The 23,103-nt window shown below is 47.2% G+C and overlaps 2 protein-coding genes across 7 annotated transcripts in view; one reads left to right on the plus strand and one right to left on the minus strand.

The window, feature by feature from the left end:
- Positions 1 to 23,103, plus strand: part of LOC135919123 (glucoside xylosyltransferase 2-like) — a 79,137-nt gene that overhangs the window by 11,148 nt on the left and 44,886 nt on the right. For 5 of the 6 annotated variants that reach the window (XR_010569888.2, XR_010569887.2, XM_070525787.1 and 2 more), the window contains exon 1: positions 14,469 to 14,580. The exons of the other annotated variant lie outside the window; for it this stretch is intronic. The gene's annotated coding sequence lies outside the window, so the exon portion shown is untranslated. Of the gene's footprint in view, positions 1 to 14,468; positions 14,581 to 23,103 lie in introns of those variants that run through there. 6 annotated transcript variants of the gene reach the window in all.
- LOC135919126 (protein TonB-like) lies at positions 21,971 to 22,315 on the minus strand. Its single transcript, XM_065452854.1, has one exon. It carries the CDS (start codon positions 22,313 to 22,315, stop codon positions 21,971 to 21,973), a length of 345 nt encoding a protein of 114 aa, XP_065308926.1.

The following is a 23,103-nucleotide window of genomic DNA, read 5'->3' on the forward strand; positions in this document are numbered from 1 at the left end:
GGAATACATGACGACTGTATGACGACGACTGCGTAATGGCGATGGCATGACGATAGTCGGATGACAAAGCTGCAATGACGACGATGCAACATCCATGGCTGTATCACGACCATGAACTCACATAGAGTTTCTCAAGCTATCAGACTACTTGGCCCTTCTTGTTCACTCACCCCGTGGTGTCATAGACCTTACCCGACGTCTCACTCGCGGCTTATGAAAGAGGAAGCTTCGACTGGAATATGTGATGGACAACTTTTTGTCTTACTCCGTCATTTCACTTTGTATTTCTCAGCAAAGTGAGGGAATACCTGGAAATTGGTGTCGTCGTGAGAATTTCTTCCATGTGGATCTGCCTTGCGAACTCCACAGATATAATTTGTAGGGAGGAGGAAAGAGAAAATAAGAAGGTAGGGAGGTTAACCAGAGTAACGTCCGGTTAGCTACCCTACACCGGGGAATGGGAAAGGGGAAAGAAAAGATCACAGGGAGAAAGAGGAGGGAAGGAAAGAAGGAAATTGCGGCAAGTTCGCTGACGTGTGTGGTTTTACAGAAATTGCATTAATAGTCACAGGTGGTCGCACAAACCCGTCGTCCTTAAGAAACACAAAAGCGCTTTCACCGCTTTATGGGCCAACTGGCGATGGGGGCGGTGTTCCAGCAGCACCTGCACAGAAAGCGGCCGACTGTCCAGTTTTTGGAAAGCTTTGGCAAGTTCTTGTCTCTCTAGGGCATATCTTGGACAGTGGCACAGCAGGTGGTCGATGTTTTCTTCGGTGCCACAGACCTCGCATGCTGCACTGTCAGTCACTCCAATTAATGTAGAGTATGCCTTTGTGAAGGCAACTCCTAACCAAAGGCGACAGAGAAGCGTAGCTTCACGTCGAGGAAGTCCGAGTTGAGGTTGGAGCTGCAGGGAGGGGTTTAGTCGATGTAGTCGTGTAAGTCGTAAGCTTTGGGAGTTCCACTCGGTCACTGTGAGGCTACGTGCCAGGTGTCGGAGCTGCTTTGCAGCGTCAGTCCTCGAAAGCGGGATCGGAATGCTGTGCTCTTCTTGATGAGCTGTGCGAGCAGCGTTATCGGCGGAATCATTGCCACTGATTCCACAGTGGCCAGGTACCCACTGAAAAACGACATCATGGCCATCTGTTGGACATCATGGTGAAGTTTCACGACTTGGCATGTCAATTGGTCATGACATCCGTGTCGGAGAACTGACTGCGTGCACTGTAATGCCGGTTTTGAATCACAGAACACAGCCCACTTTCTGAGTCTTACCGAATCAATGAATTCCAGTGCTCGACGCAGGGCCGTAAGTTCTGCCGCCGTTGAGGTCATGACATGCGATGTCTTGAACCACAGTGTCATTCCTCGCGTTGGTATAGCCATGGCACCACCAGAACTGCACGGTGTAGTCGATCCATTGGTATAGATGTGCACGTGGTTCCTGTACTTTTCATGCAGAAGAAGTAAGCTCAGCTGCTTTAGAGCAGGGGCCGGTAGATCTGTCTTCTTCTGTAGTACTGGAATCATTATCTCAACTTGTGGACGGCTCAAACACCACGGAGGAAACGCTAGCTTGGCCGCAGGTGCGTACCCTGAAGTAAACGACGCACGATGTGCACTGACAATAACGCTAAATGTCGAGCAGCTCCTTGCAGCAGTGAGGATCGCCAAGTGGTGGGAAGGGGTCCTAGCATAATGCCTGAGATGCATACGCATTGTCTCAACGGTAATGTGCGTCGTGATAAGGTAATCCTGCGCTAGGGCAATGGTTTCAGCCGTTGATGCACTGCGTGGTAAGCGAAGACATATCTTAAGGGCTTGGGCTTGAATACTCTGAATCGTACGCAGGTTAGTCTTGCAGGTGTTGGATATTGCAGGCAAGCTGTATCGCAGGAATCCAACGAACAACGCCATGTACAACTGTAACATAGCATGTACAGATACTCCCCAACCTTTTCCTGCAAGGAACATGAACAGGTGATAGATAGCAGTCAGCCGCTTTTTCACGTAATTGACGTGCGGAGTCTAATACAGGTCTCTGTCAATTACGACTCCCAAGAACCTGTGACCTGTGCTGTATGGTATAGGATGTCCGTTAATAGATACGCTGTAACCAGACATTGGCTTCCTCGTGAATGCCACCATTGCGCACTTTCCACATGAAATTTCAAGTCCTTGTTCACGAAGGTAGCAAGATGCCATTGTGGCTGCCTTCTGAAGCCGAGCGCGAAGCTGAAGTCGCGTCACACTTGATGCCCAAATGCAGATGTCGTCCGCATCGATAGAAATTCGTGCGCTGCTTGGCAGGTTGTTAACTAATCCACTGAGGGTGAGATTGAAAGGAGTCGGGCTAAGTACTCCCCCTTGAGGGACTCCTCGGCTACCGTAATGCTCGGATGTCGGGCCATTTTCTGTGTGCACGTAGAATGGTCTCCTCTGTAAGTACTTGCACACCCACATATACATCTTACCACCAAATCCGACAGCTTCTAACGTGCTAAGGATGGCCTCATGGGTGACATTATCATAAGCTCCTTTAACGTCTAGAAACAGAGCAGCAGATAGTCGCTTACAGGCCTTTTGGTGTTACACAAATGTTATCAAGTCAACAACGCTGTCTGTTGACGAACGGTCCCGTCTGAATCCGGCCATAGCATGTGGATAGATTTCATAGTACTCTAAGTACCATTTCAGGCATGTTAAATTCATTCTTTCCATTGTTTTTCCGACACAGCTGGCAAGCGCGATGGGACGGTATGAGGGAATTTCCAAAAGCGACTTGCCAGCTTTGAGAAGTGGAATGAGGCGAGTTGACTTCCACTCTTGCGGAACCGTACCCGTCTGCCAGGAGTCGTTGTTCAAGAACAAGAGTGCCTTACGAGCTTGGTCTTCTAGGTTACACAAGGCACGGTATGTAATACCGTGAGGTCCTGGCGCTGAAGAACGCCTGCACTAAGCTAGCGCAGCTTCTAGTTCTTCCATAGAAAAAGGGCATTCCATGCGGAGATCACGTGAGAACAGTGGGTGGTCAAGCGTTCCCGTACCCGTTCCGTCGGAATTTGCCTCGCCAGCAATCCTTCTGCAGAAAGATTCAGCGACGTCAATATCGCTACATTGTAGATAAAGTGCCAGAGATATAAACGGGTGGCGCTGACCAAAGGTTGTGCGAAGGCCACGAACAGTCCTCCATATAAGCGACAAAGGTTTTCGCGGATCCAGGGACTCGCAAAAGGATGCCCATTGTCGCGAAGCCAGCTTGTTCATGTGACCTTGTATTTTCTTTTGTGTTCGTCTAGCCAATCTGAAATCATGATTGGATTTCGTGCGTCTATATCTTCGCTCCGCGCGACGGCGAATTGCTCGACGTTTAGCTAGTTCGATGCCGAAATCGGTGCGGGAAGAACTCCTCGAAAGCAAATGCGTGGTTGTTTGTATGGCATCCTTTATCGCGCCCTGTAGGTTATAAGAGGATCCGTCACTAGAACAGTCTTCCATTATTATTTTGTATTTAGGCGAATCGGTGCACTGGGCTGTTCTGGAAGACTTGGAGCTAGTCAAACCTTCGATCTTCAGATAGGTTGGAATGTGGTCGCTACCCCGTGTTTCTAAATGGAAAAACCAGTGCACTCTTCTCGAAAGCGACCGTGACACGAAAGTTAGGGCCAAGCAGCTGCTATACGCTGATCCACGCAGATAAGTAGGGCTACCATCATTTGACAAGCAAAATTCCCGTTCAGAGGCAAGGGACACCAACATTCTGCCTCTAGAGTTAACTTTGGAGCTTCCCCATAGGTAATGGTGGGCATTAAAGTCACCAGTGAGCACCCACGGCTGTGGAGTCGATGTCAAAATTCCCCGTAGGCGCTCACAATCTAGACGGCTTGCTGGAGATAAATAGGCTCCAAGAATTGTAAGCGCGAGCTTTTTCTTTTTCACTGTTAAGAAAACGTATTGATTTGCTTCGTCAGGCGGCACTGGGTGATGTACATAAGTCAAGTCACGGCGTATAAACACAACAACCTTGCTGCACTCTCCGTGGGTAGAGGACATAAAGCACTCATACCCGGACCGGTTGGGCTCGCAAATCACGATAATGGGGAACTGGTGCGTACAGACAAACTGTCTAAAGTCGGACATGGGTGACTTAATTAAGCCCTCTGGCGTTCCGCTGAAAGACAGATGCATGCTTGGCTTCCTCTTGAAACGACGGCATCTCTCGTGCCACGGTTTTACCCTAGAGCCACAAGCAGCGGACTCAAAGTGTCCAGCACTTGCAGTGCGCTCTGTGCCGACGGGGTTTTCATGCTGCTTAGTAGAATGCACATGGCCTCCATAAGTGACTTCAGCATCACTATGACTTGGCGATCCTCAGTCGTCGTCCCATCCGCGGTTCATGAGGTCATTGTGGGCGGCGCAGTTTGGTGTGACTCCGAGGCAGGTTGTGCTCTTGGAAGTGTAGGCCACTCCTCAGGAGGTGAGCGTGTTGCCCCAGTCTTCGTTTTCGCAGTATCTGTTTTAGTGGAAGTCGGCGTTGATACGGTAGCCGCTTTGCCGGAAGATGGTGTATATCCTTCAGTAGACGTAACTCTTCGTGCTGCTCTTCGGTGCCTATGTCGTCGTCGCCTGAGAGTAGCGGCAGCCTTTTTGTGTGTTGAATGGTCCCGTACCATACGTTTGAGTACTGCTCGCTCGTTCCTCACCCGCGGGCAATCATTGGATGAGGCCTCATGAGTACCATGGTAGTTACGGCATTTTAACACAGTTGCGCGGCAGGCATCTACTGAATGAGATTCAGCGCACCGTGGGCAGACGAGGTTATTTCTACAGACACCTTTTACGTGTCCCATCTTGCAGAAATTTTAGCATTGCAGGGGCTTCGGTACGTATGGGCGGACTGGATGGCGGACGTGGCCAACTTTGACGTGTGAGGGAAGGTTGCCTCCCTAAAACCACAGCTTCAGGCTACGTGTGTTGCCAAGTCTTGTGATGTGCATGATAAAAGTGCCTTCTGTAGTTGGATTTATTAATATCGGTAAGTCGTCGGTTGGCGGACAAATATCGACATCATAAATGACGCCGATAGTCCCATTGCAGCCAGTAGGTATCATGGATCGCACCTGTTCTTTGTCGATCTCCGTTACGTGCCGCAGGCTTTTCAGTGCACTACGGTGTAGAACATCTACTGCAAGGACATTCTTCCATGCGTTTATTCTCACGTCCTTTATCTCATTTGGCGCGACTCCCTCAAGAAACGTAGAAAGGACTTGCCTGTTTAGGAGTCGCAGATTTGACACTGGGTCCACAGGCATGAAGAGCACAGTGTGCGGCCAGCGCTGTGGTGTTGTCTTCACGGTAGAGACACTTGGATATAACTTGTAAATTGCAATATGGCCCATAAGGTAATTAGTTAAATCTAATTATTGGTTTTTGTTAATTAGTGTATTATGCATTTCAATTTTCTTGTGCAAGTAATGTGCGTCTCTTGGTGTACACCAGCTCATGAACTAGAATTGTGCTACCTGGCTCGGGAAACCTTAAAAAGTTTTCGAAAGTGTTCGCTGAAACACACTGCATAGTTATGTGTGTGTGTTTGTGCATGCATGCGTGCATGCGTTCACACATATATTGTGAGGACGGCAAGAAAAAGCTTGGTGGACGCATGAAACTTCCCTGGGAAACATGCACCTCTTATATCGAGGGTGTCCTCGCCCTTTGGCGCCATGTTGACGCCCCCATGACGGAGTCTGATCGTGTTCGTCATATCCTAAAGGGCATTGCCCACGTCGCGTTCAATGCACTGGCCATAAGAATCGACCACCACCACCACCACGACCACCACCACCACCACCACCACCACCACCACCACCACCACAACCACCACCACCACCACTACCACCACCACCACCACCACCACCACCACCACCACCACCACCACCACCACCACCACCACCACCACCATCATCATCATCATCATCATCATCATCATCATCATCATCATCATCATCATCATCATCATCATCATTATCATTATCATCATCATCATCATCATCAGCTTGATTACGCAATACGCCGATTCTTATGACCATGCACTGGCCATAAGAATCCGAATACCATTCACACTGTGATCGCGACTTGCCTACACTTGGACTCACTGCAGGCCATCCGTTTACAACCTGTCGTCGAGGACGCGCCTCCTTCCTCGGATACGGACCTGCGTATGCTGATTTGGACCCTGATACACGAACAGCTCCAAGCGTGTGGCCTTTTCAGTCCTCCCGTTCTTCAGCCTCCGCATTGGTCACCAAGTCTGGTAATCTCGGCTGCCTCAATTATCTCCCGGACCAGCTGGTCATTGTGTTTCTTCAGCACTTTACAGCGTCTGAATTCTGCGGCGCAATCTTTTGAGGGGCAATCCCTGATATCTATGCCTAGATTCCTGTTTGCCTGCTCAACGCTAAGTTTGTGTTCCATTAGTCTTTCATCTGTGCATCTAGAAGTTTGCCCTATATGCCTTTTTCCACATTTCAGAGGTATTAAATACACCACGGCTTCTGTGCACTCCACAAAACGATTCTGGTGATTAATCGTGCACCCTTCCTGGTTTAGCGGCTCTTCAGCATTGACGGGTCGGCAGAGGCTTTTTAGTTTTTTCGGAGCAGTAAGCACTACATTAACTCCAGCTTTGCGCCCAATCTTTTTCAAGTGGTGAGATAAGTTGTGCACGTATGGCAGGGCCACGGTCCGTCGCTTTTCTTTCATTTTTGGCTTCTCGCCACCTGGCTCGCCATGGGCACGCTCGAGTATTAGGTTCTTGCTCATTTTTTCCGCAACGGACACAAGAAGGTGCGACGGGTAACCAGCCCTAGTAAGCCGGTCAACCTGCCAACGAAAACTTTGTTGCATTGTGTGGATGCATGATTTTTTGAGCGCATTTATTAGACAAAGGTTTGCAATTGCTCTCTTCACTAGTTTTGAATGCGCTGATTCGAATGGCAGTGGCACCGTTTCGCCTCTGGGTTCATAATCCCAGCAGACCTTCCCTTTGGAGAGCTCGAGTCTGAGATCAAGGAATTTCAAAGACCCTTGCGTGGGGAGCTCGTGGGTAACAACAATTGACTGAAGCGCATGACTAAAGCATGTTACTGCCTCCGAAACTGCGTCAGCTGAATTCGTGCCGGAGCCATCACATAGAACCAAGTAATCGTCAACATACTGAAAGACTCCTCGGACGTTTGTTCTGGTTAGGGCGTTCTAAAGTAATCTATCTTTCTTGGCAAGAAACAAATCGCTAAGTGCTTTCTTTCTTGCCAAGAAAGATTCGCTAACAAATCTAACAAATTTAATTCGCTAACTAACAAAACAAATCGCTAAGTACTTTGTTTCTTGCCACTTAGCGATTTGTTTCTTGCCAAGAAAGATAGATTACTTCAGAATGCCCTAACCAGAACAAACGTCCGGGGAGTTTTTCGGTATGTTGACGATTACTTGGTTCTATGTGATGGCTCTGGCACGAATTCAGATGGCGCAGTTTCGGAGGCAGTGACATGCTTTAGTCATGCGCTTCAGCCGCTTGTTGTTACCCACGAGCTCCCCACGCAAGGGTCTTTAAGATTACTGCATCTCTGACTTGAGCTCTCCAAAGGGAAGGTCTGCTGGGCCTATGAACACAGAGGCGACAAGGCGCCACTGCCATTCGAATAAGCGCATTCAAAACTAGTGAAGAGAGCAATTGCAAACCTTTGTCTAACAAATGCGCTCAAAAATCATGCATCCACGCAATGGAACAAAGTTTTCGTCAGCAGATTGAGCGGTTTACTAGGGCTGGTTACCCGTCGCACCTTCTTGTGTCCATTGCGGAAAAAATGAGCAAGAACCTAAAGCTCGAGCGTGCCCATGGCGAGCCAAGTGGCGAGAAGCCAAAAATGAAAGAAAAGCGGCGGACCGTGGCCCTGCCGTACGTGCACAACTTATCTCACCGCTTGAAAAAGATTGGGCGCAAAGCCGGAGTTCATGTAGTGCTTACTGCCCCGAAAAAACTAAAAAGCCTCTGCCGACCCGTCAATGCTGAAGAGCCGCTAAACCAGGAAGGGTGCACGATTAATCACCAGAATCGTTTTGTGGAGTGCACAGAAGCCGTGGTGTATTCAATACCTCTGAAATGTGGAAAGAGGCATATAGGGCAAACTTCTAGATGCACAGATGAAAGACTAATGGAACACAAACTTAGCGTTGAGCAGGCAAACAGGAATCTAGGCATGCATATCAGGGATTGCCCCTCAAAAGATTGCGCCGCATAATGCAGACGCTGTAAAGTGCTGAAGAAACACAATGACCAGCTGGTCCGGGAGATAATTGAGGCAGCCGAGATTACCAGACTTGGTGACCAATGCGTTAGCACGCCGTCCTTGTTACTGACAAAAAAAGAACTTGAGCTTTTGCACGTGCAACCTCTATCTTGAGTGCAAAAAAGAGAAAAAAAAACTGCATGTTTCACATGATGTGCGATCACGTGACTGTGACATGTATGGCCAATGGTTATAAGAAGCCGTGTTTCTTTTGGAATAGGCGTTGTTGAAAGTCAGCGCTTGTGGTGTCCTCTTGTCTCGTCTCTTGTCTACATTTTGCGCTGTTACTAGCAGGACTGGAAAGATTGACGCAGCAGTTCTGTGGAAACCCGCAAGGTGGAGAGAAGTAATGAATAAAGGGAAAATCAGTCATCCACCCGTTCGTAGCAATTGCATTGCTACGGACGGGTGGATGTCTATTTTTCCCTTTATTCATTGGAAAGATTGTGTCATCTTATCTGATCTCTTTCTTTATAGATATCTTCTTACCTTTCTTGCGGAGAATTAAGGTAACTGTGTCGTCTCTGTAGATACTTTCGAAGATATTTCTGTACTCTTTTATTAGGTAATGCCTCTATGACTGCTGGAATCTCTACTCAATCAAATGCCTTTTCGTAATCTACGAAAGCCGTATGGAAAAGCTGATTGTACTCTGCGGATTTCTCGATTACCTGATTATTGACATGGATGTGATCCGTTGTATATTATTTCTCTCTGATGCCAGCCTGTTACCTTGGCTTGCTAAAGTCCAGTGTTGCCTTTATTCTATTGCAAATATTCTTGGTGAATAATTTATATAATACTAGGAGTAAGCTAATCGGCCTACAATTTTTCAATTCTTTAACGTCTCCCGTTTTGTGCATGAGTTTAATGTTTGCATTGTTGCAGTTTTCTTGGACCGTTGTAGTCGATAGACACTTCGTATAGACAGCCGCCCGTTTTGCAAGCTTATGTCTCATTGATGTTTGATTAAAACGACTGGTATTCTATCATCTCCTGCCACTTCCCCATTTCATGTCTTGCAAGGCCCTTCCGACCTTATCGCTATTTATAGGAGGCGTTTCTGTATCCTATTCATTACTGTATCAAATGGAGGCATCCTGAGACCTCTGGGTACTGAACAGGTCAGTACAGATTTTCCGTAGCTTTTACTATATCTTCAAATTGCTGATGACATTACCCTGCTTTTCTTTCAGTGTATACATCTTGGTTTGTCCTAAGCCAAGTTTCCTTCTCACTGATTTCAGGCTGCGTCACTTTTTTACGGCTTCGTCAGTCTTTCTCACGTTATAATTACAAATATGGCTTGTTTTTGATTTGTTGATCAGTTTTGGCATTACTGCGAATTCTATCCTATCCATTGAGTTATACACTTTCATTATTTGCCGTTTCTTTATTATGTCCTTTCTTCCTCGGAAGAGCTTGCCTACTGGTTATCTTGGTGCCTTGCCTCCCACATCAGGTGCTGCCTCTTAAACCAGCCTAGTTATGGTTTCATTCATTGCCTCTATCTCTTCTTCATCTCTCTAAAGCTGCATATTTGTTTGCAACTAGCAGTCGGTTTTGTCTGCTTCTACCATTAATGCATCTAGGTTAGCCTGTTTCTTCCTGACCAATTTCACTCTTTCTCTCTGCAAACAGAGGTGAATCCCAATCTTTACTAACCTATGATCACTGCAGCCTTTAGCCGACTTCAAACTTTTGTATCATGCACTACGCTGGGATCGGCAGGAAGTATGAAACCAATTAGTCCTTTCATCATTACGGCTTTTCCAGGTCCGCTTTCTGTTGCTACGCTTCCGGAAAAATGTGTTCATTATTCGAAGCTTATTCCTTTTTTCGAATTCAACCAGCAGCCCTCTTCTAGCGTTCCTAGAATCAACGCCGTAGTTGCCAATCGCTTGTTCCCCAGCCTGCTTTTTCGGCACTTTTGCATTGAAGTCGCCCACTACTACAGCATTCTGAGTTTGCATTTTTCACATCCCTAATTCAACATATTCATAAAACTGATCTACTTCCTCATCATCATGACTGGATCTTGGAGCGTAGCCTTGTACTACCCTTATTCTATGCCTCTTATCAGGTTGATTACGACTACTGCTACCCTCTCAATATAGCTGTAGAATTCGTCAATGTTCACCGCTATGTCACGATGGTTTAGGAATCCTTCGCTGTAGTGCTTCTTATATGGGAGGCCTGTAGAGTCGAGGATATGGCCGTTATTCAGAACTATATAAGCCAAATTTGACCTCACATTGACTTAATTGGAACTGCGCAAAAGGGGAAAGTGCTTCTTGATGGAAACTATTTCTCTGTGTAACTTTCCTACTTGCATACGCTTTGATCACAAATGAGGTGGAGGTTCCACTGTGATGTTGGCGCTTGAGAGCCAATGGCAATGTTTTTTTCATGAAAGCGCAGTACCACTTTCACTTCATAAAGAGATGCGAGCGTCATCACAATACGACGACAATAGCTGAGAGGCTCCGAGTTGAACGGGCACGTTTCTACAGCACGCTCGCGTTTTTTTTATGGGATTTTATGTGCCAAAGCCACTTTCTGATTATGAGGCACGCCGTAGTGGAGGACTCCGGAAATTTCGACCACCTAAGGTTCTTTAACGTGCACCTAAAGTAAGTACACGTGTGTTGTCGCATTTCGCCCCCATCGAAATGCGGCCGCCGGGGCCGGGATTACATCCCGCGAGCTCGCGTTATTCAGGCAACTATGACACGCGCCTTGCGTTCGGCCATCATGGTATTAAAATGAACAAATTATGAGGGGGCACAAGCTGGACACACGGCAGTCGATTGGGTACACGCAAGTACACACATACGCCCTTCGAGCCGTGCAAGCAGATCCGACTTGTTGAATCGTTAGCTACGCAGTGCTGCACACACGCAAGCGCATCGCCTTTGGCGGGAACCGGCGAAGCCTTCATCGCAGCACTTTCACACCGGGAAGTGTCTTTAAAATAGCAAATGAAAGTCTGATCACTACAATAGGAAAGAATCGTGAAGTGAGTTGATCTCTGCAAGCAGGGACAGTGTTTTTTGTCTACGAGTACAATGCATTGCAGTGGACGACATAACATTCAAAGAAAACTCTGGCATGTATATAACCATCATGTACACTAACTATGCATTATTCATGCGACAAGGAATTCAGATTTTTGTGCTAGTACTCGACACTAAAAGGAATTCGTCCATCAAACTAGCCTCAAAAGCGTTCTTCTAACAGGACGCAGGCAGCCAACCCGATGCCTCAAAACGAGCACGCAGTTACACGCTGAAAAAGCACAAAAAACATCTGCTTCCGCCAATTTCATAGCGTCGCTGCTAGTAATATTGAAGCCTTAACTGTGGTAAAAAAACTGGCTGTGCCTTAGCTAAGGTTAAGCCCAGGATGCGAAGCATACTAGCCTTTATTTTAACGCGACAGCGTTAACGAGCTCGTGTCGCAGAAAAGCCGGTGTCGTCGGCGCCGGCTCAGGCGTGCGGCGCTTGCTCAGGCGCACATTTTGTTGTCGCGCCGAACGCTGCGTTGCTCGACGCTCACCGCGTCCGATGCGGGGCGCGTAGTTGCTGCGCCGTAGCAAAGCCACCTAGAAACAGTCTCTGTAGCACGCCGCAACCTTCGCTTCTCATTCCAACGAGCAGCTCTGTCTCCAGGAGGCATCTCACCTCGTGAGTGTCTAGCAGAGGCAAGCGCAGCTGCTTATATACCGCTGCGACGCCGCGAGCGACGGCGCGAGTTGGAGCCCCGTTTCTCCTCTGTCGTGACGTCCCGGTGTCACGTAGTATTGAAGGCGACACCGCCGCGCCTGAGGAGCTGGGTTGAGCTCTCGTAATATGCTTCGCATAAAATTCATGCGCAAACACCCAAGAACAATTTTTAATGTCTGACCTATTGTAACTCTATGGGTGGCTGCCGAGCGAACGGCTCAACTGCGAGGTCGAGCTACGAGAGAAGGAGCGAGCTGTGAGAAGGCCGGGGGAGGAGGAATGTCACTACCTTTAAGTTTTATTCACGGACCTTACGCAGCTAGAGCAGCGCGGTGATGAACAAGGCCGACGGCGACGCGAAACGCGAGAATTGGCGCCAAAAAGCTGCGCCCTAAATTAATGGAAAAACTCCACTGGAGTTGTGTAAGAATGTGTGAGCAAGTCTGCCCCCATGTTACAAGCTGACACCTCCAAATTTAGCTTGTTTCAAATGCCCGCGTCTAGCCCACTGTATGGCTGAAGCTGTGGTTCCCACTGTTCGCCTACTAGCGTCTTTCGCTTTCGAAAGTCACCTTAGCCGCAGTGACCAGCTCAGAGCTACCACGCCCAAGGTGCCGCACAGTTCACTAACTACAGCACGCACTACTGCACAGTACACGGGGGCAATTTAGAATTTGGACCCCATCGAAATATAGCCTCGAAAATGTCCTGTGGTATATCCTGTGAATAATTAGTCTGTGCAATATAAAATTTCTGAAATATCCGTAGACTCTAGAACAATTGTTTTTTGCTGTACATAGGCTTACCTCGCGGAACGTTATATACATTGTGTTTTGTCACTCATTCATTTAACTGCATTTTATGGCCCCACATGGCTGCCAACTGCTAAATGAATGAAATAATCGTCATCATTCATTATTTACTATATTCTTTTTACCAATGCATCCAAAGTGCCTTCAATAGGCATGCCAAGGAGATAGGGGGAGGTAATAATAAAGAAAATAATTCACCAACATAACACAGGCTACGCAGGACACCACATGTTCACGTTTAAACTAGCGCAAAGCACCAGTTAAATAGCACCTGGAAGGAACTTCACAAACACACCATTTGAAGTTATCTTTTAACGTCGCTCGGTAAAAGATTCCCGTCTCAAGTAGTTTAAAAAATAGACTTACTGCAAAGATCGGTTTCAAAGGTAGTTTATTTCGATTGAAGGCCACGGTGGACTCTGAAAAGCACGTAGTCAGGGCATGGTATATATTTCTTGCGATCAATACCATTTCTTTTTACAAATTATGAGGAAACGACAATAAATCTCTTTTTACGACTTTTCTGCAGCACGTGTCCTACCCTATCTTCTTTTTTACAATCGTTACAATAATTTGCTTCTATATTTCCCAAACAGAAACCACACCTATTTAGTACGCATCTTTTTCATTTTTTCTGCGTACGCTAGGGTCCATGGATCCTACACCATGCTGGTGCATTCAAGTATTCATCAAGCGTTAGTCACATAGAGTAAATCATTTGCTTTTATGGAAAAGTGCATTGCATTTCTTTTCGTAAATCCTAGAACAAAATGCGCTTTGGCAGTAATAAGATCAATAGGAGGTTTCCAAGATAAATTGGTGGAGAAATACACTCCCAAATTGATAAATTACGAAACAGACTATTGCTGCGTCCCTTTATTATGTTTATTATACCCAAGCAGATATCTTTTTTTTTCTTGAGAAAAACACGTGAGCACAGTTCTTTTCTTCAACGCTAATGTCAATATGCAAAGTTCTGTATCGAATTTTTAGAATTATCTATTTTAATAAATACGCTCTGCGATAAACAATCATCTACGTACATAAAGACCGAAGAAATAATATAAACTCAAAGCAGAATTCAAGGATACAGCGCGCCGTGCACTGATGCTTGTAGCATTCGAAATGTGACGTCCCCCTCACACGATGAGGAGGCATTAACCCTTTCAGTCACGATGTCTCCATACGGAGAGAGAACATTACAGGTGATCCAAAATTACCTCATTGAAACTAATCGATTTCCATGTTAGATTGATCGTTCTCCCTCCCAACCATAGCTTTCTTTTATTTCTTATCTTTTATCAATTATTATTGTTGTTATTCTTGTTATCTTATACCCGGTTTTCATACGATTATTTCCTTTTTTCTCCAAGCACAAAACGTTTACTTTTAAACTCACACGCCCAAATTGTTAACTCCCTTGTTATCATTATTATTTTAGGCACCTAATTAAACCACCCGATTCTCGGCCAATCCCCCACTGTGGGTATGTGCCACGGCCACTCAGGACAACAACAACAACAACATTACAGGTGGCTTTTTTCATCGAAATCAAAGGAGTCACGCTGCACACTGGTGCGACTAATATTCGAGGCATAAACAAGCGCATTGAACACCATCTGATATGAAGCGTCGAAACACTGCTGAAGAAGAAGATGTTTCAAGAAGGACGCCTCCGCGTTCCACGGAGCCCGGGTAAGTCCTGTTCATGTTTCTATTTTACGGCAGCCTCACTCAGTCAGAACAGTTAAAAGCCCTGTTTTATGTAAAGACAGAACTACGTTTTACGAAAAAATCTGGAGGACGCCTAAACTTCGCCTTTAATAGTGGAAGGCGAGAGCATTCGAAGATCCCTGACTGTTTCTCGCACTTTCGGGCAACAATGGCTCATGTAATCGTAATGTTTCAAGGGAAGCACTGGCGGAGAAAGGTATGTAGGAAGGCCACCTTCCTGGTATAAACGCCGCCTTTTGCGTGGGCTGATATTCCCATATTTTTCGCACTTGAAATATTTCTTTGATATAAGATTTAACATAAATTCATGTACTGTCGGTGCTATGTTCCATGAAACTTGTCTGTGGGGTGCCATTCTAAAAATTGCGAGGAATAGTATTGTAATGATTGTATGAATGAATGTATGAGCTCCTTTGGTGATAGAAGAAGTTTAGTGTCATACAGAATATTTATTGCTGACGGGACGCTATCGCCCGCTGCTACACCGACACTGGATTTTCAACACGGAGGACATAGAGTTGCCTACAAAAATTACTAGAGGGAATTCTGTCGCTGCAGTCATTGTTCTACCATGGGAATGATGGGAAATACATGGATTTGCCTGATCTTCGTGCTTGTGGATTCAGACGATGTTGTGGCTTTGTATGTGACGCTATATAAATCTTATTGCCGTATATTTCAGCGCAATCTATGTTCTTCGAAGTGCAGAAGACGCCGGGAACGCGTACGATTGCTATTAATTGCAACAATTTAGCTTGTCCAGGTGGCCAAATTTAAACGCGCCAAGCGTCTGAAGGCACTGGCATTCCTGCGACAAATTCATAAGGGCGTTTCATTCGCTTGTCAATGCATGCGTCCATGGCCTAATGGTTTCGATATCAGGCTTCTGTGCTAGAGTTACTGTGTTCCAATCCTGCCGTCGGGCAGTTTTAATGATGTTTATTTGTTACACAATACGCTGTTGAAAATGTCAAGATTACAAAGTCACAAAGTCATTTGAAGCCAAAAGGACGAAATTTAGGCAAATTCATTAACTTCCCATTACACCCATGATAGTACAAGCGCTCCCGTTGCAGCTCTCGTAGACGCTGGCGCCAGAGTTCCCTCCAGTAATTTTTGCAGGAAACTCTATGGCGGAGGCTTCACGCTTTTGTCCCGGTAAAAGGATTACTCAATACTCGGCGTTCTATTACTGAAGTATTTACCGCACGGCCGACCCATACGCACCAGGGGAAATTTAAAACTACCGACGCTTTTATCGATTTCTTCAATTATGATGTTCACTGTACAAGAACAAAATTTTTGTTGAGTATTCTTTTTTTTTTCATTTTAGAGTGGCGGCAATTTTGAAATGTTTCACAAAGAGTGCTGTACGCACTGTTTGATCGTGAATATGGTAGACGCTCTTATTGCCGGACCATCGAGCGAATGACGTCGATCTGGCAATTATATCGTGCCCTCGAGTGGTCGTTTGGATATCAGTGACGCTATTTTCGTGCCAGGTCAACAGAATTTAGTTCGGGCGAAGCACATCCCCCGAACCAACACGGACTGTATTAAAGCGAAGCGTGCTTTGCCTCTTCTGTTGCCTTTGCGACGCTGCTTCTGCGATGGCCTTGCCGCGCGTGCCACTGGGTTTTTTTTTACGCCACCACCAGATGGTGTTTGCCTCCTGGTCTTGCTCGCGCGTGCTGCTGCGTTTCTTGCAACACTAATAGACGAAGCTCGTCTCCACCGATCCCAGCAGGCACCAAGAGGTTTAAATAAAGCTTGTTGGAGTGGATGCTTAACGCTGAGCTGAATCCCCATGTGCCCATCTTGCCATAGGCAGAAACGTGCCTTCTGCCACGGCAGCCGCAGTGCATAGTGAGCGTGGTGGCATCCGGACGTTGTAATGGTTACATCGTGAGTTGCGTACCACTGCACAAATCGAGCGAGAAAAAGGCACTGGTATTGTAACTCGTAAATAGCACACTTGAGCTTCGTGAGAACTTATCTGCCGGTCGCAGCGCATGCTGATGGCTCGCAATCTGTCCCAAATTTCACATCTGACGGTCACTGTTTTTCAAACTAGGTTTCCTAAGGACCCAAATGTGGGAAGTACGCGGGAGGTGGCATTTCGGCGGCAAGGCTGGAAGCCAAAACATGGCGATTACATTTATTCGAGGCACATTGCGCGGGATTGTTTCCACCAGACACCAGACAGCGCAGACGATAAGGCTGCATCCGGGAAGATATCCGACCGTGTTTCAGGCATTTCCAAAGCACCTGCGAAAGCCCGTGAGCAAACATTCTTGTGATAGTTTATATCGCCGCTGCTGAGGACGAATCGTAATTGATGATATGCGGTGTTTTATGGCGCAAAGAGGACTTATGGCCAAAGAGCGCAAAGCAATGTCGTAATGCAGTCAACGATGCAATCAACGACAAATTGCAGCGTGGTTGGTTTTAACAATGTAGCCTCTTCTGTAGGGTCCTAAAAGCAGTAGTAAGATAGATCTATATTTATTAAAACGAACGCAACAGCATTTCAGATGCTCTAGGAATTTAGAAGATATGCTCTGATGGAATTACATAAAGTATATAAACGCCAACAGCTCTATTCCCTCAACGAGGCCCTTAAATGCAAGGGCCTATATGCACGCGCTATACAACATGCTACTACCGCAGCTGCAGCCTCTCGTAAAAGGCCGTGCTATGAAACTTGTGGGCCTATACCTTTCAATGACCTAACATTTTGCAGGAAGTTAAAAACTGATTTTCTGCTAATAAACGGGTCAGCATCGGGACACATTGCCGGATGAAAAGGGATATTCTGTCCGTAGGCTAGATCGAGGTGTTTTGGCCTTTCAGCTTCCGTTTCGCTACACCTAGCAAGACATGGAGGACGGTCAGTGTATCACCACATCAACAGCATATGGGCGGTTCATTACGTGTCAACAGAAAAGAATGTGTGCCACATGTATGACCTATTCTAGAGCGTTAGGAAAAGGCTACGATTCGCTGTATTTTTCGTACTGGTGGCAAATTTCCTAAATTTGGCTTTATTAAATGAAATTTATTGCACGTTTTGGTGTCGCACGTCTGTTGCCAATGCCGTCTAGGTTATTTGTACAAAAATGGTTTTAGTTATGTTGCTGGTATACCTTCGGAAGAGTTACCAGATTTCTTTGCAATGTATGTGGCGATTTCATCGGCAAGCATGTTGCCTGTTCCCAGGTACCCAACGCAATATGACCCAATACCCAATATGACCTGCTTATTAGAGGAGGAGGAGGCAAAACATTATTTGCTCAAATTGGTTAGAAATTAGCGGTGGCAGATGTGGTTGGCCATCTTCGTGGTCTTCCCCATCTACGCAGGGTCGACGTCCCTATTCCAGGGCACCACAGAAGGTGGCTACTCTGTGAGCGTGTCTTACCAGTCCATGCTGGACTTTCGGGTCGCTGCTGGAGAGCACCCTCTCCTACTTCTCCGCACTCGGCTCTTTTATTTGAAGGAATTGTTGATTGTGAACACATCCCCATGTAATAAGATATAAGGCGGGCTTGGCGCCGCACCAGGGGCAAATGTCTCTATACTGGGCGGGAAACATCCTTCTTAGTGGGTATATATTTGGGTATGTTCCTGTTTGCGGCCTCCACCAAGAGGTTGCTCCAACCTGATTTAGGCTGTTGTGGAGTAGAAGGTACTTGATTCGGGCCCCGTTATAGTAGTTCAGAATGTCAGAGTAGCTTGGTTTGACTGGTATGAGTTCCTCTGGGTCGGTGCTTATGGCCGCTCGGTTTGTGTGCTCTCGAGCTGCCGTGTCCGCCCTTAGGTTCCCTTCTATTCCAGCGTGTCCCGGTCCCCAGAATTTTTGTATGCCCGACTTTGTTGTTAGCCCTGCAGGGGCGGAGGGTGTGAAGCGCTCTGCGTCCAATTTTGCCGTTCATGTAAATCCGACACGTAACTTGCGAGTCGGTGAGTATTGTCAAGGACCTTTCGGATTGGCAGCCTTCCACTGCCACTAGGGCTACGGCTGTTTCTTCAGCTACCGTTATCGAGGAGTTCTTCATTGACTCGCTGCTGATCTCTTTGTAGTCCGGGCTTATTACTATCGCAGCTGTCTTTACTATGTTTGTTCCTCTTTGCTTGCCGTATACTGCAGCGTCTGTGTATACTGTTGGGTTTTTTGTGGCCAGGTACTTTTCGACGTATTTCGCCCTTGCGCTCCCTCGCGCCGAGTGGAGGTCTGGGTCCGTGTTTTTGGGCAGGGGGCTAACAGTGTATGTTTTCCGATAATAATCACGAATCCCCTCCGTCCTTTGGATTTCTTTGATGGATTCCGCGATGCCTAGCCATATTAGCAGTTCCCTTCCCGTTTTGGTCTGCTGGAGTCTCATGAGCTGTGCGATACTTTGGGCTTCTTTTAGTTCTTCGAAGGTGTTGCTTAAACCAAGTGCCATTAGTTTCTCTGTAGATGTATTGTTCGCCAGGTTGAGTGCTGTTTTGTACGCTTTGCGCAAAATGGTGTCTGCTTCTTGTATTTCCTGTTCGGTGCAGTTGAAGTACAGGAGTGGGTATGTGACCTTGCTGACCACAAGGTTCCCAACCAGCTTAAGTGTGTCTCCTTTTTCATCCCATATCTCTTTTGTGACACCCACGTGATTATGCGTGCTATTTGGGTTGTTGACTGTTTGAGTGGTTTCAGTGTGTGGGTGCAGCGCTGGTTGGATTGCACCCACATTCCAAGGATCTTGATTTGTTGGCTTTCCGGTATCGGCTGCCCCTTTAGCCGCATGTTAAGGTTTTCTTTGCTTTTCTTGCCCCGTGTAATTGTCAAAAGCTCGGCTTTCTCCGTTGAACACTCAGTGCCTCTTTCCCCGACGTATTCTTACACGCAAGTGGTTGCTTCTTGCGGATAGCTTTCTTTTTGGCACAGCGAGCCTTTAGTGGCCCAGATGGTGATGTCATCTGCTTACGTGGCGTGTTGTATGCCTTCAGTTTTGCTTAGTTTCTACCCTAGGACAATCGTAGCGCTGTTAAAAAGAGTATCAGGGAAATTACTGAACCTTGGGGTGTGCCCTTGTTTGGTGTGGGGAATTCTTGCAATCGGATCCCTCCCAAACCTGTTGTTGCTGTTCTATTGGAGAGGAAGGCTTGCACCTATCCATGTGCTTTCTTCCCGCAATCTTTGCTGTTAAGGCCTTCCAGGATTGCCACGTGGCTGACATTGTCAAAAGCTTTTTTTATGTCTAGTGCCATTAAAACGTGTTCTCTGTTTTATGGTTTGTTGCTGAGAACGTCATGTTTAATTTGGAGAAGGACATCCTGCGTCGAAAGCTTGGATCGGAAGCCGAACCTACTATGGGGTATAGCTCGTTTTCCTCCATGTAATGCTGCAGTCTTTTTGTTACTATCCTCTGATATAGTTTGCCTAAGCACATCTGAGAGAGATTGGTCTTAAGTTTGTTACCGGTAGCTTTTTGCCTGGTTTGGGGATTATTACAATCTCGGCGTGTTTCCATTCCTCTAATACCGTTTCTGCAGCCCATTGTTGGTTGAGGAAGCTGGTGAGTTGCTCCACCAGTTCGTCCCCTAGGTTTCGAATGAGTGAATTTCTGATTTTGTCAGCGCCCGCTGCTTTATTCTTTTTTACACTTCTTATGGCCCCGTACACCTCTTCTTTCGTGATTGGCCTGTCCAGCAGCTCGTTTTCTTTCCCTTTGTATTGTTGTGTGTAGGCCGCCCGGTTGTCCTGCCCGAAACATTTTACTCGGACCTGCTCTAGCAGTTCAGAGTCCGGTCCATCGAATTCGTGTACCAGGCGGTGTATGGCCTTATTGTTTTCAGGTTTAGTTTTTGTTGCATCCAGGAGCGCCTTGAGTATGTGCCATGTTTTTGCCGTGCTAAGGGTTCCGTTTATGGACTCGCTAAACTGTTTCTAGTTTTTATCTAGTCAGCTGAGCCGCACACTCCTCGCCTCCTTGGTTATCTCTGTGGTTTTTCTTTTTAAGCTGCTGTTTAGCCTTTGTTTTTTCCGTCTTTTAGTGAGCCCGCGTCTTGCCTCCCGTAGCTTGAATAGTTGCGAGTCCATCTCAGGTGTTTGCTATGTTCTTTCTATTTCTTTGGTGTACTTGTCGAGCGTCTCTCTGAGCTTATTTCCGCAGCCTTCTAGGCTCTCGATGTTTCACTAGGTGTTGTTGCATTCCTTCTTGAAGGCATTCCAATCTGTCAGCTTAGTGGTGCCACTTTTGCGTTTTAGTGTTCCGGTTATCAATTGCGTTTTTAGGATGTAGTGATCGCTGTCCAGATTCTCCAGCAGGTTTTCCCATATCGCCTTGTCTGTTCCCCGGATGCATGTCAGGTCAGGGCATGTGTCGGTGCTTATGCTGTCACCTAGTGTGGTTGGCGTACTGTCGTCTGTTATGAGGGTGCAGCCGTACATATCTACTGCTTCCTTAACTTGTATGCCTTTCTTCTCTGGTTTCTTGTAACGCCAGGTCAGATCCTTGGCGTTGTCTCCTACAATCACTAGGGGTTTGTCTGACTAATTTGCTCGATCCTGCAGAAAGTTGGCGGCAGTCCGCTTCTTTTTGGCTCGGACGACTATGGATATTTGTGAAAAAGACACTGCTGTCTTTTCTTTTCTTTTTTTGGAATCACTTCGACAATACCGTGGTCTATGTCTGTGTCGGCTATGCTGTCGTGTGCTGTGGCGGTGAAAGATTTACTGATTAGTATTGCTTTGTGTTCTTTTTCCTAGCGCGTCAAGCCTTTTAGCGTTAGTGTGGTGTTCCCTTTCTCCAGTAGTGCAATGACAACTGGTGGTGTGAGTTGTGTGTTTATGTATTGTAGGAGTTGGCCGTGTTTTTTTCGATAGCCCCTGCAATTTCATTACCCAATTTCTAATGTTTCGTGTCTGGCCATGATTCATTCTCGGTGTTAGACGCGTTGTAGTTTTCGAGGCCCTGTCTTCTTAGGTTGAGTTTGTCTTCAGTTTTTTGTGAAATTTGTTGATTGCGTTGGTTTCGGATCTCCTGATCCATCATTGCCATTTTGTGTTCTAGTACGTTTGTTTTCTCTTGTATAAACGTCATAAATTTTCTCATTTGGTCATCGAAAGATTCTGGTTGCGCTGGTTATTGTGGTGGAGTCTGCGGTCTAGGGGGCCTACCAGTCCTCTGATGCGGTAGGGCTTTATTTACCGCCTTCAACCGTCTTTCTAGCTGTTCTATGCGTTTGCAATACGCTTCGTTTTCTTTTCGAAGGTTTTTTAGGTTCCTCTCTGTTATTATTATCTTTCCCCGTGTGCGGAAGTGGTGTTTTAGGTGGTCCTCAGCTCACCGTAGCATTGTCTTCGGTCTTCTTAACCTGTTGTTGTTGTCCCTTGTGTTGCTGCTGCCCCCTCGTGGGCGGAGGCAGCAGTGGTGGGAAGGAGCTGTCCCTGGCTGGGTCTCTCGCCTGGCTCCTCGACTGCATCCTCGACTGGCTCCTGGCTCGGCTCCTCGAGCGGCTCCGGCTGACTCGATCGCCGTCTGAGCTCAGCAATCTGGGTTGGCGCTTGCGGCGGTGGCTCCTGCCTCGGCGTTGTTGCTGCTGCTGATGCGGTTGTTGGCCGCCCCGGAGCTCCTTGGTGTCCTTGAGGCGCCGCTGGCCGTCCCTGGTTCCGGTTAGGTGGGCTCCTCTGCATACCAGGCACTTCGGTTGGCATTGGTGCCCCCCTGGGGGCCTAGTTGCTCCGCACTGGTGGCAGATTCTCTTTCCCGGCGTTGGTCACACGTCCGAGCGGTGCCCTAGGTCGCCGCATACGAAGCATACTTGTCTCGTTGGTCTCTAGGGGTGGTTCTTGTACTCGCATGCGCCAAAAATGACGTTTTTGGGGATGAAAAGGCAGTCGAAAGTGACGAGTGCTGTCTCCGACTTTCCGGGCATTCTGGCACTCAAGATCTCCATTACTTGGGTGCGCAGGCGCAACTTGGATTCGAGTAGGTCCGCCACCATTCCCGGGGGTAACCCGTGAATAACGCCTTTTTTGATGTCTTCCGGTAGCGCCACGTAGGCGTTCGCGTCGTAATTTTGCCTGTCAAAGTTGAGGCAGTTGATCTTCCTGATCATCCCAGTTGCTTCCTCGTCCGAGGCGCTTGCGATGATGATGTTGGAACCTGGCCGGAGTCTCACCAGAAACTTGTCTTCTCCAAATTTTCGGCCACACGCTTCCACGATAGCGCGTGCCGCTTGGTACGTTCAGCTCCTTAACCTTCAGCCCGCCCTTGGTCCGAATAATGATCGTCGCGTCCTTCATCGGGAGCGCTTGGATCCTCTGCCTCGAGTGCCTCGCCGCGCCGCTCTTGGGCTGCCCAAAATTAGGCCCAGCGAAAATTGCCCAGCCCAAAATTCGGCCGCGCTGAATTTTGGGCTGGTCTTTTTACCGGGTGGTCATAAGTTGTTACGGTCGCCTGCCGGGGGTCCATTCTAGTTGCTACGCTGCTGTGCCCGCGT

This window comes from Dermacentor albipictus, chromosome 9 (genome assembly GCF_038994185.2).
Source record: "Dermacentor albipictus isolate Rhodes 1998 colony chromosome 9, USDA_Dalb.pri_finalv2, whole genome shotgun sequence".
Lineage (NCBI taxonomy): Eukaryota > Metazoa > Arthropoda > Arachnida > Ixodida > Ixodidae > Dermacentor > Dermacentor albipictus.

What these genes read in the sequence shown, in the direction of transcription:
- LOC135919126 (XM_065452854.1), bottom strand. Translation starts at nt 22,315, where the DNA reads ATGCCAACCGAAGTGCCTGGTATGCAGAGGAGCCCACCTAACCGGAAC.